The following is an 18252-nucleotide window of genomic DNA, read 5'->3' as shown; positions in this document are numbered from 1 at the left end:
CTTAACTCTCAAAATCTAAACCGAAGAGCATAAATGGCAGGGCTGGCAAATAAATCGGCATTTTTTAAATAGAAAAATAAAATCCGGATAGAAAATAGAACAGCGCGAATAGAATAGCGCGAATATTCCTATTTCTTATTTAGTCTTCGACTATCTCTTAATTTGGACCTCAATATATATTTTGTTCTATTCATTTCATCATCTTGTTCATTTTGCAGATGGAGACGATCGTACGCGCCATGCAGACGGACTATGGAGAGAATAAAAAAGCCGTGCCGGTGCGCATGCAGAAGGGTTTCCTCAACAATATTCCATCTGCCTTTATGGGTAGGATTTTCTCTTTCTCACATTCCACACCTTCTGCCTCATATCGAGTTGGAATTAAATTTTCTCTTTCCAGGCTATGATCTTGTCGAGTGGCTGATGGACCGTTTGCTTTGTGAGGAGTCTGAAGCATTAAACATAGCCAACCAACTTTGCTTGCATGGCTATTTCTTTCCCGTTCATGACACCAAATCACTCGCAGTCAAAGATGACTCTTCACTATATCGCTTTCAGACACCATACTATTGGCCCTGGCAGCACAAGGCGCCCGACAATGTAGAGTATGCCATCTACCTGACCAAGCGTTCACTGCGCAACAAACAACGCCACGCATTGGAGGAGTACGAGGCTGAAGCCTTAGCATCGCTGCACAAGAGTCTCAAAGGTAAATGGGACTTCATTTCAATGCAGGCTGAGGAACAGACGCGGTTGGCTAAGGAGCGAAAGAAGGGTGACAAGATCGTCAGTGATTCACAAGTAAGCGCGTGTAGTATTGCAGAATTTATGTAATTTTTCACAAATACCCCTAATATTTTATCGATAGGAACGCGCCTATTGGCGTGTACACCGTCCACCGCCCGGCCAGTTTACTCCCCTGGAGCCATGCCCCATACCGTCACGTGATCGTTTGGGCTCCAAGCCGAACAAGAAGAAGACTATCGAAGATGTGCAGCGGGAGGTGGACTATCTCCGCAAGTCACTCAATCGCACGCGCATGAAGATGTCTCAGGCCTGCGAATCGCTGGTCGCCTATTCGGAGACGTTCGCCGAGTATGACTTCTTTTTCCAGCCAGTATTGCCGTCGAACCCATGGGTTACGGAGGACACCACTTTTTGGCAGCTGAACAACAGTTTCGTCGATGCACCCACGGAGAAACGTGTGAAACGTTGGGCGATTTCAATCGAGGAGCTGGTTTCCGATCCCACTGGCCTGCAGGAGTTCACCAGCTTTCTGGAAAAGGAGTACTCGCACGAGAATATACGCTTCTGGATTGCAGTTAACCGGTTGCGGCGTTCAGCGCACTCGCAGGTTGCGCGCAAGGTCAACGAAATTTACGAGTGAGCTTCAGCGAGCAACACACACGAAGCCATTTTTTTTTTGAGATTTTAAAATTTTCATAATTTCTTTCGCAGAGAGTTTCTGAAGCCGGGCGCACCATGCGAGATCAACATTGACGGCAAAACGATGGAAAGTGTACTGAAAGGACTGAAAAATCCCTCACGTTTTACTTTTGACTCCGCGTCCGAGCACATCTACATGCTGCTGCTAAAGAAGGACTGCTATCCGCGCTTCATACGCTCCGATCACTACAAGCGTCTTCTGGAGTCTGGTGTGCAGCCGTTGCAAAACAAGAAGCGCTTCTTTAACTTCGGTGGCGTCGGCGCCGGCAAAAAGAAGATGACTGCCGCGCTATCCAGCCAACCGAATCTTGGAAGCGTGACAACTACAAAGAATGCTGGCGGCGGTGGTGTGTGCTCTTCAATGATGCAAGCGCCGCCGCCCGGAAATTTGGCACGACGGCGTGGCAGCGACCGCAGCCTCAGCGGGTCCGCACACGAGCTGGCTGTGATTGGCGTAAATAAGGACATCACATCCAAAGTGCCACATTCGCACTCGCAAAGCAATCTGAGTGAAATTCCCTACAGGTAAGTTGGCTGCGTACGCTCACTTAGTGGACTCTGTCGAAGTTAGTCGTTGACCTGAGCAAATAAATAGTCAGGTGTGCTATTCTGTTAGATGTTGCTTTTTCTGCAATATTTCGTAAATAATTTTGTATAATTTCCAGTTAAATTTTTAGCTAAATGACTTAAGTAAAACTGAGTGCTAAATAAAAACGCAGTAACATATCTATGACAAAATAACAGGGACCGTAACAGTTACAAATTTTATTAAAAGAATCGCTCGTTAACAAATGTTTTTTGACCTTTATTTAATTACTCCTTAAAAAACATTTTTTTCTGATTTTTATTTTATAAATCCAAATTCCGAGTGAATTTCAATCTAATCCGCTTTTAATTCTAATTGGCAGGAAATGAAATTCACTCGGAAGTGAATTAGATAAAAATTAAAAATAATTGTTATTTTGGATTTATAAAATAAAAATTAAAAGTAATGTTTTTTTTTTAATTTTGCATAAAAGTTACAAATAAAAATTTATTTTCAAATTTGATTATCGGTGAAAAAAAGAAATCGGTTGGTATGTGCCACTTAGTTATAGAAAATTTCCTAAATAGTGAATTTTTTAATAACAGTTTTCATCAATAACTGTTATATGCGGTCCCTGCAAAATAATAAAGCCTCTTTTAAAACGCTTTTTCGTTACGTTGATAAAAGTTCTACATACATTTAAATTTTCAATCTGATTTTCTTTTTCGCATATTACCATACACAACTTTTTGTTCGAAACACAATTCAAACGCATTACACCTACTAAAATATTTAATTAAAAAAATTACAAAACAAAACTGGATTAATCACGAAATCATACCGAATACAATTCGCGAATATGGAATATATGCAGTAGTGAAGCCATTTACAGGGGGGACATGCCGCAACTGCAAGTCACGGATGTAGCAACGCAGGCTCCGCCACTCGGAAATCCCGACAGCCAAACGAACAATTTACGCTGCCATCAGTAAGATGTTATTTTCTCTCTAAACCACCAAGCATTTCAGAACAACTCTTAACTACTATCTATCCACTGCTTCCCAACTGCTGTTGCTGTTGCTCTACAAATCTAACGAACTACCGTTGTTGTCAAACTTGGCGTGTTGTGTTAACCACTCTCCTGATAAGGGAACTAACTACATACTACATACATATCCAATTCCAATTTATTTTTGCTCATTTTGTTATCTTCTGTATGTATTTAAGTATATTTGTTCATCATGTCTTCGCGCTCATAACTCAACGTTATTCATGCTCTGTGTTGAATTGATTGTTTATGGCTCTGTGCTAATTAATTGTAATCCTTCCTAATTCAGTCTCAGTCCTGTGAAATCAAGCTAACTTTCCGCGTTAACACTCTTTCAAAATAAATCTCACTTTTTTGCCCATGAAATTTATTGCATTTTCGTTGCTATGCTGGATTTTAAGTTAAACACTTATCTGAGATACTCTAACTGTTGTATTGTAAATATGTATGTATGTACAAATGTTTATCTGTATTTAAAACGACATGAAAAATTTGCTAAATGTGCTTATTCACTTATTCTGGGCGCTCCCTATTAATACGATTCCCATCACTCCGTAGAGAGACATCCAAGGCGAAGCCCGCCCGACTAGAGACTACCGTCGAAACGTCCAGTAGTGCAGTGTGCCCTTGGGAAACTTCTGATGAGCCACCCACAACACAAGCACCGACACTACTTCAGCCATCCCAAGTTAAGTTGTCCGTGTGTCCGTGGGAGCAGGAGAGTGCACCTGCCGTTACTAGTGGCAAAGTAGCCAAATCGGTCACACAGCGTCTCACCAGGTAAATAGCTGCAAATAGGCACCGCATTGATGTTCGAAACTACTAAATGTAAAATTATATCACAGCACGTCTTCGGATATCAGCGAGGTTTCGGATCGCTTGCCACGCAATTTGGGAATACGTCATCAGAACACCGTCGATAGCGGCGAAGCGAGTAAGCGTCTCGTGCCGAACTTCAGCGAACAACGAAGAGCTTCGATGTCCTTCACGCCATCGTAAGTTTCCTGCTATTTTTTTTTTTTGTTAACTTGCAACTGCAGGTATTTTCTAAATGACTTTTCGTTCTTGCCCCCCTTAAAGTCGTATAGCAGAATACCAATATGGACAGACGTGCATATCTGCGAAGACATCGTCTACCCCATCGCCCACCGTGGGCAGTCAAAGTGTTGTGGACGCCACGCTGCCAACGCCAACGCCACCGCTGCTCACACAAAGCATTGCCACCATTGCCACGGCGACCGCCATTAGCAGCTCCTCTGGCACTATTTCGAAGGATCCACCTTCCATATCGGATGTGGAAATCGAAGAGGAACTCAACAAGTTGGCGATATCGCAACGCAACAGCGAATCGTCCGCCTCCGAAATGTCAGCATTGCCACCCCCGACTCCCACACCTCCACCCATGACAAAGGTGACACCACCACCGCCAGATGACAGCGTCCCCACTTATTATCAGCCGGCTGAGCTAGTCTCATGTGAGAGCCCACACAGCGATTTGTTGTGTGGCGCGGAAGAGAGCGGTGGAAGTGGCAACAGTGACAATGGCAGCTTAATTATATCCGAATCCGATGTAGCGGTGCCGGTGCAAGAGGTGCAAATTGAGCTTATAGAAAGTTTCGACGTTCAGGAAGAAAAGAGCCCGCAGTTGCCAAAACCAACAATACAAGTTGATCAGGAGGTGGAACCGCTAGCTGCAACTGACGCAGGCGCAGGTTAGTTGTAACCAAACAAAAGAAAAAAAAGTATGTGCACACGCAATTTTATATCTTTTCAGAAGCACCGACCGAAGCAGAGGCCTCCGATAGCGAAACTCAAAAGACACCCACACCAAGCCTTGGAAATTCCACGCAAGTAACGCCTGTAGCGGAGCAAACGCTTCCACCACTTTTCAACACCTTCGAAGTGCAGCCTGCGGCCCAAGCACACATAACACAAATGTTTGCGGATGCAATGCCAATGGCCGTCTCAATGATACCGCCACCCCCACCGCCTATCGGTCCGATGGAGGAGGAAGAGCAACTGCGCATGGAAGAGGAAATCGCAGCCGCACAAGAGACCCAAGAAGAGCTGTCACCCACTACCGACGAGTACCAAGAAGGTCTGCAGTTCGACGGCGACGACAAGGAGGATTACGATTACGACATCATAGACACCGACACACAAGCTGGCTATATACCGCCCGCACCGACACCGGCACCGTCTATGGCGCCACTAGCCGAAATGGATATAGATACGGTGGATGACGATGAGCCATGCGAGGAGATCGAGCCAATGGTTGAAGTGGAAGAGCTGCCAAAAACACCAACAGCCGAAACAGTTATGCCAGCGATTGTCGAAACTATAGTGCCAGTTATCGCAGAGGAGGTAAAGAAACGGCGTAAGAAACGCATCGTAGATGGCAGAAAGCCACACTCCGTAGATGAGAAAGAGAGGGCCAGCACATCGGCGGCAGGTGGTGCGACGACAGAGGCCAGTGGTGGCAGGAATAACCAAGCTGACCGCAATGCGGTGTGCCCCTGGGAGGATGAGTAAGTAATCAGAATTCGGATGAAAATGATAAATTTGAACTGACTTTGTTATATTTTTCCTTAACAGAAACGTAACCACCAGCGATGGCACATTTGTAAAGACCTATGCTACGCTCGGGTATTTATGAATAAAGCAGAACCTCTTCAAATCTATAGTTACCAAAATACTGAGAAAAAAGAAAAATCAAAAGAAATAACATTTGTTTGCATCGCAAATTTACACACACACACGCACACACCTACTTACATACAGACACGCACACACTCAACTAAGCACTCATATTTACAAGATTTGCGTATAGATAAAAATATAAGACAGTAGGAGTGCCGTGCAGGGAAGCACATTGCGACAACACCATTCTATTCGCGCATAAAATTTATATATTCGCGAATCTTAAACTTTTTCAGGATAATTTATTTCATATATGTAAAATTCGGTGATTTATTTTCTTAGTTCGCGATCACTGAAATTCAAAATGTGTACTTGCTTCTTGATATTTGATATAAACAGGCTATAGAAGAGCGGGCGCTTTTGTTTTTGTTTTGCCCGCACAAAGCAAAGCTATTGCCACAGATCGTTCTGCACAAATTTATTTTTCCCTGCAGGCAGATAAATCAAACACGCACACGCATTCATACGTAATTACACTAGGAATTGGAAAGGTCTTGAAAAACCACGTTGTAAAGAAGCAAAACAATATATAAATGAGAAATAAATAGCCGCTAATTAATGCCATAATATTTATAGACGTCTAACACACACATTTACAAAACACAAACCAAGCAGCAAGCAGCCATAAAAACGGGTATCAAATCTAACAGAAAATAAATAAAAAGTGGAATGCATTGCTTAACGCTATAAGTACATATCGACGGCCGGGATAGGGCGTTTTTGGTCCTTGGTCTTAAATAGCGCTTTCTTGAAAAATTTTCTGATAAAGGGCAATTAAGAACCGGCTGCCTTAATAGGTCGATGTACGCTAACTTCTCCAAGTGGATTGTTTATTGCTGATATTTTTTTTTTTATTAAAAAGAGGTTAAAAGGACCTGAAAAAGGGAAAGAGCAAATTCTGACACAAATCAAAGCTTTTGTTGTAATATTTACCTCGCTTTTATTAACATGACTTGCAGCAATGTGGTTACATGAGTTTTGATAGCTTGAGGGCATTTTTTAGAATCCACAGAAAACTTGAAGTCAAGGTGATTTTGCCATTGAAGTGCGAATGAAATAATCACCAGCTGTTACAAGGCTTGAAAATATTTCTCGTTAATTGCAGCGCTTTAAAGTAAGGTGGTCCAATCTAACGAATTTTATGTTGTATGCATAATTTTTAAAATCAAAAAACTCGTTAAACCGATTGATTTTTTTACTTGGAAAATCGAACATTTTATTATTTAAATTTATTATTTTTATTTTTTAACCACTGCCAATTAAATCAAAGTTATTGGTGTCTTAATGTTAACCAAATTATTTTATGGAGATAAATAACGCAAATTTAACTGCCATTGGCTTAACCACGCCAGTTGAGAAGGGCTCAGGGTGTTCAAGACGCCCGCGCAATGAATAAAATAGAAAAAAAGGGAATCAAGTTTTGAAAACTGAAAAGATGATAAATCATGAAATAAAATTAGGGTATTAAAACCGCCCTCTTTATCAGATTATCTGGTAATGTGGTTACATTTTTAACTCAGTTTACAAAAACAAAATACACTAAAGAATTTTAATTTTTAACCAGATAACGTTAAAACCAGGCAGGTTTGAATAACACAAATAATAAAATTTCTTCAATATGAAAACTTTGTGTTCCTTGAAATGAAGAAAAAAGATGCGCCTCCTATGAAATGAAAGAGAAAAAAACTTTCTATTCTGACCAAAAAGGATTGAAACTACGAAAACTATTATTCTAATGAATCTGGCCGCTCAAACAAGATCAGACGTTGACGATATTAAAACACATATGAAATCGTTTGAAGGTATTTTGTTGGCCTCTATTTGGTTCGAAACTCGGCCCCAAATTATCTATCGGAGTAACATTTTTTATGAGCCACTGATGTGGAAGCGCCAATATAAAGTGTTTAATTGAAGGATAAATCGTTGGTTCCTTAGATACATTTCAAGAAGGACGGAGAAAAAAAAAATTGGGTTACCAAAAGAAGTAGTGGATTCAAATTCTGAGACACAGTTCAAGCAAGAGGACGTCTACAGCATACTTCTGTATAGGTATAGGATGTGGGCGCTAATATCGACTTGATTGAAGAAATTCGATACTTTAAGACTTTTCACGGAGCAGCATTTTCCAGCGCTCCAACGCCTAAACAAGTTACCAAACTGAAGACGAACGCATTATCCCCTAATAACTTCACATCATTCCAAGTCTTCTGACTTATTCCAGTGACTGTTGCTGAAGGCGAACGTTTATGTAGTCTATTAGCTCGAATTAAGAATTTTTTACGTTCTACGAGTAACCAAGACATAGACTAACTAGCCTCGAACATTCGGCATTAGAATCATCTCTGGATTATATCATCGATTCTGAATCCGTGAACAAAATGGTTTCTGAGCGAAAATCCCAGTATTTTTTTTTTGACAAAATTCACTTAAAAATGTGACGATAGTTTAGGCCTGAAGTACTCCGCTGAACGTTACCGAACATTTTGTTACCGAAAATTTACTAATTTTATTAGCAAAAACTGAAACAAGAACTTTAGTCGCCGTTTAAAATTTGTGTTGTGCGAACTTAAAAACAAAAAACCAATTTACCGTATACTAAAATTCAACAGCGTTGGTAATAGAGAAACATCAATGAAAAAATTTTGATGATTAACTAGTTAAACCGAATGTTCGTTATATTGGACGAACACTGTAAGTTGCAGTTAGGAAAATCATCTTAAATTTCAGACGAGAATGTGGCTTACCCGATGGTAAGATATTTGATAAGACGATCAAATTAAATTTGAGCTATTTTTGCATTTTTTATTTATACAAACTAAAGTAAAATATGGGTACTAAATATTGAAAGCCTAAGACTTGCAAATGTATGTATTTAAGAATTCACTATAAATTTTATTAGTTACAAGCAGCAATAATCAGTGTGACCAGATTATCACAAAGACCGAAGTTAAATTGATTTTGCAAAAAGGTTAGGAAAAATTGTATCCTGTACTTATCGTATTGATGACTTTTTCTGCAAAAATCGGTTCTCTATAAATAAACATTTCAAACATTCTTATCAAAACACAGAGTTCAGTTTCCGAAAATAAAAACAGAAAACTTTTGTCATTTTAAATATGGCAAATTCTCAGATCAAACTAAAAAAAATGAAAACACGAAATTACTCGAAAACACAGTTCAACAAAGGATTATTCGTACTTGTTTTTAACAAAATCTAAGAGCTCATTTTCTCAAACAAATGGTGCTTTGCTTTGTCATTTTATTTTTTTGAATGGTAAACTATGCAGTTTTTGAAAGTAAAAAGAAAAGTAGTCATAATCCGTAATGTCTACTAATTATTTTTAATAAGTTCATGTCCGAATTTTCTTATGAACATGCGCGGCAAAAAAGGCTAAAGAAAGTCTGAAAAAAGTTAACCTGGCAACACTGGCTATAATAGTGCTGGATTCGTCTCACTTTCCGATTGCCAAAACATTAGGAATGCAATCGAATTACTTCAGTGAGGCAAAAGCATTTTTAATGTCTCAAAAGACCAAAAGTTTCGTCACTTGTCGACGCGACTACTCTGACAGAATAACGAAGAATACACAAATGTTTTTAAAAACTTTTGTTAAGACAATACCTTTTGTAGAATGATGTTTTATGTGCCTACCTACCACATAAGTAGGACAGCTATTCTTGCGGCCTTCGACCGCACGGTCTCGGCTTTCGTGCACACACAACTCTCGAGCCCCAAAATGTATGCAACGAAAACGAGACACTGCCGACAAATAAGCAACCAAACCGCGGATGGATGAAGAAAAGCAATGTTGGACATTTAGCAGACGCTTGAAAACCCCGTTTAGCGGCGGCAGTCTGGATTCAATCAAATCATAAGCCATCATTCTACGAGACGTCTGCGGCATGTGGAAGCACGATTAACTAGTAATAAGGAAGCAAAGTACTGGGAAAGAAAATATAAATTAAATCTAAATAGAAAATATATGTACAAGTATATGTATTGTCTGTTGAATATTGTATGTGCACTTTAAATACACTAACTAAGCAAATGTATTATTCATGAATAAATATGTAGTTGCAGAGAAAAAAAAAATTACGTAGAAAAAAAGCTTAATGTTTGTTGTTTCTAAGCAAAGAGCTAAGAATATTAAAAAAAAAAGAAAACAAATTACTGTTGCATTTAATCACAATATTTACTCAACATTTACTTAGTATTAAGCAGTTTTGAGCTAAAAAAAAAAATAAAAGAAATTAATAAAAAAATAATAAAATGAGATATAAAAATGCTAAAAAAACTAAAAAAAAAATTAAAAAAGGTTAAAAAAATAAATGTGTATTTGGTGTATATTTTAACAACTAATCTACAATTATACCCATACTTATCTACATACAAATGTATTCCTAATATTTAGTTAAAGCATTTGAGGCAAAGGAAGAAAAAAATTTGAAAATTTAAAAATAAAATTATTAAACAATGCAAGCAAAAAAAAATTTACTTAGCACTAAATAATTACTATTAAGTGAAATATGTATGAGAGTTTTGAAAACATTTGTGTGTAACAAAAACAAAGGAAAGCAAAAGGTGCGGCAAAGAGTCGTTCGAAGCGAATAATTTTATGGTCGCTGAGTGTTCAAATTAAATACATTTTCAAGATTTCAAATGGTGACAGATATTTTTTTTTGATACTACATAATTGCATTATAAAGGGTACCAAAAACAGAATTCGTCTTAAGAAAATATAAAAATATTTCCAGTTTCAAAGTTAAATATAGGTAAACAGGGCGATTATTTTCACAAAAATTTTGCAATTACTACCAAGCGAGGAAAAATTAAAATATTTTTTTTTTTTTTTTTAACACAGGTAAATAGGCGTGTACAGGCATGAGAAATAAGATGATTTTCAAATAAACGAATTTCCTCAAATAAAGGAATTCTCTGAGGTAAGATTGTTTACATTTCGGGCAGCTATTTTTCTTTAATTATTATTTTTTATTAGTTTTATCTTACATTTGTTCAAAATTTAATATCAGAGCAGTGCATTCACTACAATTAAAAAAAATTGGTTCGCTGTTTACATACACTCAAACAACCACACACACACACATACACACTAGCGTGGTCCTTAAAATAGCAACATCATGGGACACCTCTTAGTTTTGTTCTGCGTAAAAAATAAATACATCCACGAGAATTTCAAAATTTTAAACAAATTTTTAAGGGTCCCTACCAATGTTTGAAAAGATTTAATTTCTCTTTAAAATCGCAAAAATTCGACCAAATTTAATTTCAAATTGGTCTAATTTTGATCAAAATTTAGTAGAATTTTTTAAATAAAAAAAAAATTAAATCTTTTTCAACCTCTGCTACCAATTTGAAATTTTCGCAGATTTATTTTTTTTAAACGTGGGACAAATTAAAAGCTGCCTCATACCAAAATACGGTTGTTGATATTTTTAAGGTCCACCCTAATACACACTTTCTCACAAACTCACTAATTAACGGATTCCCAATCAAGAAAAGAGCTAAAAACAAGTAAACTGTTGGTTGTTGGACAGACAATTCTCTCTCTCTCAATAAGCTCGCACGTTCGAGTATTTTATAAAAAATGCAAAAAGAAAACTATAACAAATCTACTTAAACTTGAAAAATATAAGAAACAACCAGCAACATCTTTCACACGCAGTGCAAACCTACATACATACCAACATACATAGTATTTATTTTACTAGTAAGTGAATAAGCGGACAAAAGAGAAAAACAAAATATTTATTGTGTATCTAAAACATAAATGAAACCACCGTTCAAAAACCACTCACTAAAGAAAAGTAAAAAATAAAAAATAAAATCATAAGCGAAGAGGCGCAAAATATTGTAGAAGAAAATCGCTTAAAGCCAACTATGCAGTAGCAAAAAATAGAAATAGAGTTTGAAAATAGGAAAATTAGTTACAATTAATAAAAATGCTCGTCACATAATTAAGCCATTCAAATGCCAAATTAAACAAAAGAAAAGAAAGAAAATAAAAGGAGAGCAAATAAGGTGAAAGGAAAAAGAAATTTACCGTTAATATGGATCGATATACTTTACTATATTATAAGAACAAAAAAAGCTAGCAAAAAATGCGTAAAGACCAAGTTGAGTATAAAAAAAAAATAAAAAAAAAACTAAATGAAATAGCAACAAAAACAAGAAAAATATAAAATTCTGAATTTCAAGTTTTTTAACTTAATTTATTGCTGCAGTAGAATAAAAAAGTATGCAATGGCAGAAAAAACAGAAAACGGCAAAAATAAGGAAAGTACTACAATATTGGAGAGCCAAAGAAAGCCATGCGCTAAGGCATGGCATGCTAGCGAAGTTGTTCAAAATTGAGTGGAATTTCTTTGACAGGCACATCAAAAACAAAAAAAAAACCAAAGAGAAAAAAATCTTTAGAAAAAAACTTTAAGTGAATTATTTCGTACGTAAGTGTTAAGCATAAAATACAGTGTGTATAATGTTAAAGTAAATAATGCTAATTGTAATTGTTGTTATTGCGTATAATTCATAATTAGCCTTACAAACATGGTTATTGACTAAATACATACATATTTATGTATGTACATATATTGTAAAAGGAGTGGCGTAGCCCGGTAAGCGTTGAAAGCAGTTAAAAAGAAAATCAAACAATCACACACGCACACATACATACATACATACAACTAAAGATAACAGATACAAAAAAAAAATTGACATTCAAACTAAGACAAGTAGTAGTAGTAAAAATCTAACGGCTTTAGAAAGAAATACTAATCGATCGAGAAAAATGTCGTAAATAATACATCCGAAAAGTGCCATCGAGTGTGAACGGGGTATTATTTAAGTTAATGAAAAACTAAACAATTTCGTACCACTCAAATTCATGAATGAAAAAGTAGTAAATCGAAGACGAAAAATATTATCTACATAACTGCAATGGGAAGTACTACGCTGGCACTTATCGCTTTCGCGTTCTCAATTGTATTAAATATTTTTTTTAAATTAGGTTTCATCAAACGCGTGATTATTTACTCGGACGTGGCGTGTGAGCAACATTATTTACCGCTCATCGCTCGTGCTCAGAATTTATGCGTCTAGAATGAGTGTTTCTTTTGTTGTAAATATGATTTTGGGACCAGTCAACTAGATTGACTCATTTCGGACTCTTTTGGTGACATAAATTTTGAGTTGAACAAAAGTAGCAAAGTTCGCGTAGTGGTAAAAGTTTTCAGACTCTAATATGACTCCTAACTTGGATTCGTATTGGTGTGCCTTTCTAAGAAGGGAGATACGCTCTTTTATGACTCTTTTTTGAGCTCACAAAGAGAGCTACAGCTCAGAATTGTGAAAATTTTTTGACCCTAAAATGAGCCCGTATGTTTAGAGATATGTACGTATATCATAAAAAAAATAAAAAAAATTGAACTTACCAATTGATTACGCAAAAGTGATAAATCGCAGCTTAGTACTTAGCAATGCAGTTTTATGTAGAGAATTTCTTCCTCTAAAATGTGCTATTTTTGTCTTTCTGATTTTTTTTTATTTTTTAATTAACTCCAATACTTAATACCCCGATCATGCTATGTGTTTATTTTTTGATATGTTATTCACCACTTTTTTCTGAATCGTTTAGTATTTTTTCCTAAGGCTGTTAGATTTTTTGTAAAGCGCCCAATTGAATTATGCCAGATTAACTACACTAAAGTGAGAAATTAAAAATTATTTTTGGATTTTTCTGCAACAAGTCTCAAAAATAAATTTATATGTATTCGTTTATATTTACATACTTACATAACAATTCTTGGCACTACCACTCGTAAAAGGCAAACATTTTCTTTGTAAAGTCAGATTTAAAGTAATTAAAAAAAAAAAAATCAAAATAAATTAAATACTAAAAAATAAAACTAAAATTAACTTTGTCTATTTCCTAAGTCATTTGCAGAGATTACACTAAAAAAAAATATACATATACATATTTAATGTTTAACCTAAACAAAATCAAAATTAAAACTGTTCAAACACGAAAAACAGCAGCAAACTATGTATGCAACTGTGTTTGAGAACGTACCCGCAAAAGGTGTAAATGTACGTAAACATAGCACAAGCCGAAAAAAAAACTATTAAACAAACAACTAAGATACTTACGAGCAAAATAATAAATACTTTGAGTGACACAGATAAACTTGCTGTACTCGTACATCCATTTACATAAAAATGCATGCATATACTTATACATACATACATAGTACATAGATACATTTATATAGATGTAGATTAAATAGACTCGTAATTGAACTAGCTCATACATACCTACATGCATACACACATTACATACATAAGTACAGTCAAACCATATACATATACACGCACGCATACAAACTTCATTCAAAGAAGCAACAATAATGGCGTAAAATTGTGCATGAGTGCAGGCACACAGACGCATAGAAAAAAATAAAAAATAAAACAAATAAAAATTTAAATTAATGGTAAAAATATATAATTGATTAGCGATAGTAATTAGTTAAAATGAATGTTGATTGATTGATTGAATTAAGGCAAAAATAAAGCAAAAAAAAAATACCCCAAAAAAAGGAAATTAACAAATAAAAATAAAACAATATTATTAAAAATTATTATTGAATAAATTATTATTATGGTAAATAAATAAATATATTATATTGATGATATACATACATACAAATATAATGTGAAAAGCATGATGATTGAAAGTAATAAATTGAAGTACAATAAAGAATTTGAAATGAAAATCAGCGGAAATGGTTGTTAGCGATGTTGCTTTATGTTTTTACTTGCAAAACCCGGCGAATTTCGTTCCGCACAAATTAAATTTTTTGTATTGAAATATATTGATCAAACATTTTCACGAGCAATTCGCATTCACGATTTCCAGTGGCTCATTTATCTACCAATATTATGGTTTGGTGGTTGTCAGCAGGCTATTATTTTACAAATCTCTTGTTTTAATGACGACTTTACGATTTTTATACATAAATCTCGATGCCTGGAGTTGAGGGTTACCAAATCCCATTTTCGCCACAAAGGCGATTTAGGAGGTTTTTGCAAGAACATCGACGAAACAGTTCTCTCTTTTGTACTAAAATTTCAAACATTTATACGTTGTCGTCGCTTAGGTTGTGTGCAATCTCATAGAAGGCAGTGTGCTTTAATTTTTACAGCGAATTTTCTTTCGACGAAGTTCTCTCACGATTTGATGCTGTTTATGCTTTTACAAAGAATATTACTTTTTACGTTAAAATGTGCTTTTGGTTCTTTTGTAAAGTTTAAAAATTGTTATTTTATACTTTTGTAGTGAGGCGATAGTTTCATAAAATGAAACCTATTGTTAAAAATATACAAATCCATTTTAATTACGGTGGATTTCAATTTTGAGGCTTTTTGTTCTGATAAATTTCCCGTTAACAGTATCCACAGCCATAATTTCTACTGGAGCTTTGAAAGATAAGTAACTTTACAATTTTGCAAAACAAAGGGACCCCCAAAGCTCTGAAGCTCTTATGAAATATAAACTATAAAAGCTTAAAGCTACTTGAGTTGTTTAAAGCTTAAAAACATTTACCATGCTATAACCGCTAGAAAAAATTTGTTATTACATTCATACATATATGCATACATAGATATGTAATGTGCTTGAATAAAACTTTACAACAGAACTTTATTACATTCATCTTCTGTTAAACGCTTTTACGCTCGCGCGAGCTTGCTTTTATGCATACGATTATTATAACTTCGTTCGCCTAACGGTTGCTGTAACAGCCAAAAGGGGTACAGGTAGTTAAAGATATATATGTATGTATATATTTATCAAAAATCTCAGAATGAAAAAAAAATCGCTTCACATCACATCCCAGCTAGCCAAATGCGGAGCGCTCCCCCAGTAACACCTAGAATGAGTGTTTCCTTAGTGAACCGAATATGGAGTGAAAAGAGAGTCAAAGTGATTTTTTGTTATCTTGTTTTTCCTTTCCTCTGTATCTGGTAGTCTGTAAGATGAAAATTCAATCAATTCAAATTCAATCAATAAGAGTTTCTAGCTTCCGAATGTTCCTGGAAAGGGACACCGCAAAAAAAGCGCTGAAGTTATGGCAGTTGCGAATGCATTTGGAGCTAAGCAATAACCCATAATAAATTACTTGTGGCTAACTTTAGAACTTTTCAGGTGCACTTAATAGAAAATTTTCTGGTTATGGCAAAGAATTCAATAGAGCAAACGCAAATTGCTTCCACACTTGAAGGGGACGTCTTTAGAAAAAGATAAAAAAAAATATTTTTTATTTAATTAACAAATTTTTTCTTTTTTTACTGAAAGAGTTTTTTCAGTAAAAATAAATGATGCAAAAATTCGAATACTTGCACAAAATCAATTTAAGTGAAAAGTGATTTTAATTTTTTTGAATCTTATATGGAAATTGGCAGAAAATAAAAAACACATTTTCCAAATAAATTGTTTGTTAAACCGGCTGTTATAAGCCATGAATAAAATTAGAAGCATTTTGAAAAGCCGTAAATTCTACTTTTCGGTATATTAATGGAACACTACCGAAACACTCCAACTTAGTTATCTTCGAAGGATTTAAGGAGTTCTTTCCACAAAATTATAGGAAAATAGGGGAGTACTCACGGACTCTTAGCGGATTATCTGAGGGTGCTTTCCGGGACTCCGAAATCATTCTTTAAGATTTCCTAAAGGCGCAGTTTTTTCATATTCATATATTCAGAAGGCACTTTTCTCCGGCGGATATGCTCCTTTGGGACTCTTTTGTAGCCTTTGTATAAATTTATTACATTTAAAATTTAAAATAATCGGATGTAAACTAAATTAGTATGCGACCACCTCTGAGGTACCACCTTTCCTTAAAAAAAAGAATTTTAGAAATCGGTTAGCGTGGTCCACAGTTATACGGTAACATACATAAAAAAAATATATATTCCTGCGCCTTTTTTGAAGTCGGTTAAACAGGGAAGAATAATCGCGGTATAAAGCTCAATAATCTTGTTGTCGAATATTTGAATGTTGCACGTACAGGAATCGAATCTAGTTCCTATGGAGTATTTGTTTGCACATCGAACTACATGACTGCGGTGAATTTTTTCATATATATAATGCAATGGCAAACCTCCGAGCTGCTCATAAAAATACAATCGCCGTTCGGGGTCGGCGTGGAATTGTAGCTCTCTCCCATTTGTGTGACAACATCAAGGCGCACGCCACAACTCGGAGGAAAAGCTCGGCCAAACTCTAACATAAGTCTAAGCGCCAATTTATTATTATTAAATCGGATCATTTTTGGGTATTGAAATCGATTTTGTCATACTTCACTTGACTTTAATTTGAAATCGATGGCTGAGTGGAAGATCGACCTATCTCGACAGCCAGTTCGAAAACGCCCTTTCTCAGAAAACTTTTCAAGAACGCACTATTTCAAAATTTTATTGAAAAATTTCCTATTTCAGAAGTTGGTTGAATAATGCCCTATATCAAACAAAAATACATTGAAAATAAACTGATATAAGGCGTTTTTGAATCGGCAGCTGAGATAAGGTGTTTTTCAATTAAATTCCGAAGTATGGCATTCGTGAAAAGTTTTCTGAGATAGGGCGTTTTCGACCTGGCTGCCGAGATAAGTCGATCTTCCACTCAGCCATCGAAATATCGCACAATTAACGAAAGGTTTAAACGACATCAAAATGTTCGTTACTATTCTAGCTTCGGTAAAAATACATTTCAAGGCAAATTTGAAAGCTGATCACTCGTAGGGAAAAGTTAGCACTGAAACTTACAACAAAAACAATAAAAATGTGCATTTATTTAGTCGATGATTGCAGCGTAATATTAAAATCGTTTATGCCAAATGCTGCAACCCACTTTTCCCTTGGCATTTTTTACATGTCTCAGCGGATGAAATAAAATTCAAAATTGCAACAAGATACAGTGAAAATGTTGAGGCTGCATTTTGTTAATGGTTTTCTAGCTTCTATTACGTGCATGTGTGCACATTTGTGTGCGCCATAGCAGCATTGTTTTGCACAAGCAAACGTGCTCATATGCACACATTCATACTTACTTAAGTAGTACAATACCTGTAAATGCGCCCAGGTCAGCAAAACTATCAGTAGGTACACAAATTCCATTTAGTGCATTTACCCATGCATGGAGATGTCAAAACATCAAAGGCCATCGAAAATTACATAACTTGTATGGAGTGAGAGTGGTTGCGTCGAAAAAAAGGTATCAAAAATTTAAAAAATATAAACCAGCATTTTCGGTTCATGATATTCTCATTCGACCTCTGCTACAAAAATGCGCTTTTCAAAAATCATAAACAAACACAATTGCAATGTTGCTCATTTCTGTGCAGAAATTTTAATATTAAGAACTACAATCGGTAATAATTATATTCCCAATATAAACATGCGAAATAACAACTGTCTATCAACTTCCCGCAACGCTGATCACTCGCATTGATTACAACA

The 18252-nt window shown here is 35.7% G+C and overlaps 1 protein-coding gene across 1 annotated transcript; it reads left to right on the top strand.

Moving 5' to 3' along the window:
• Positions 1 to 218: 218 nt before the first annotated feature.
• On the top strand, positions 219 to 9812 carry LOC118749532 (the record flags this gene model as incomplete). Its single annotated transcript, XM_036484337.1, is given in 9 exon segments — positions 219 to 327; positions 401 to 801; positions 869 to 1383; positions 1459 to 1971; positions 3579 to 3800; positions 3866 to 4015; positions 4101 to 4732; positions 4795 to 5548; positions 5616 to 9812. Coding segments are annotated over 9 exon segments (3357 nt in total), but the record flags the coding sequence as incomplete, so codon positions are not given.
• Between the last annotated feature and the right edge of the window lie 8440 nt (positions 9813 to 18252).

This window comes from Rhagoletis pomonella, unplaced genomic scaffold (assembly GCF_013731165.1).
Source record: "Rhagoletis pomonella isolate Grant_MI unplaced genomic scaffold, Rhpom_1.0 Rhpom_scaffold_00018, whole genome shotgun sequence".
NCBI lineage: Eukaryota > Metazoa > Arthropoda > Insecta > Diptera > Tephritidae > Rhagoletis > Rhagoletis pomonella.
The sequence above is the reverse complement of the archived record's forward strand: the minus strand, read 5'-3'. Positions and strand labels throughout refer to the sequence as shown.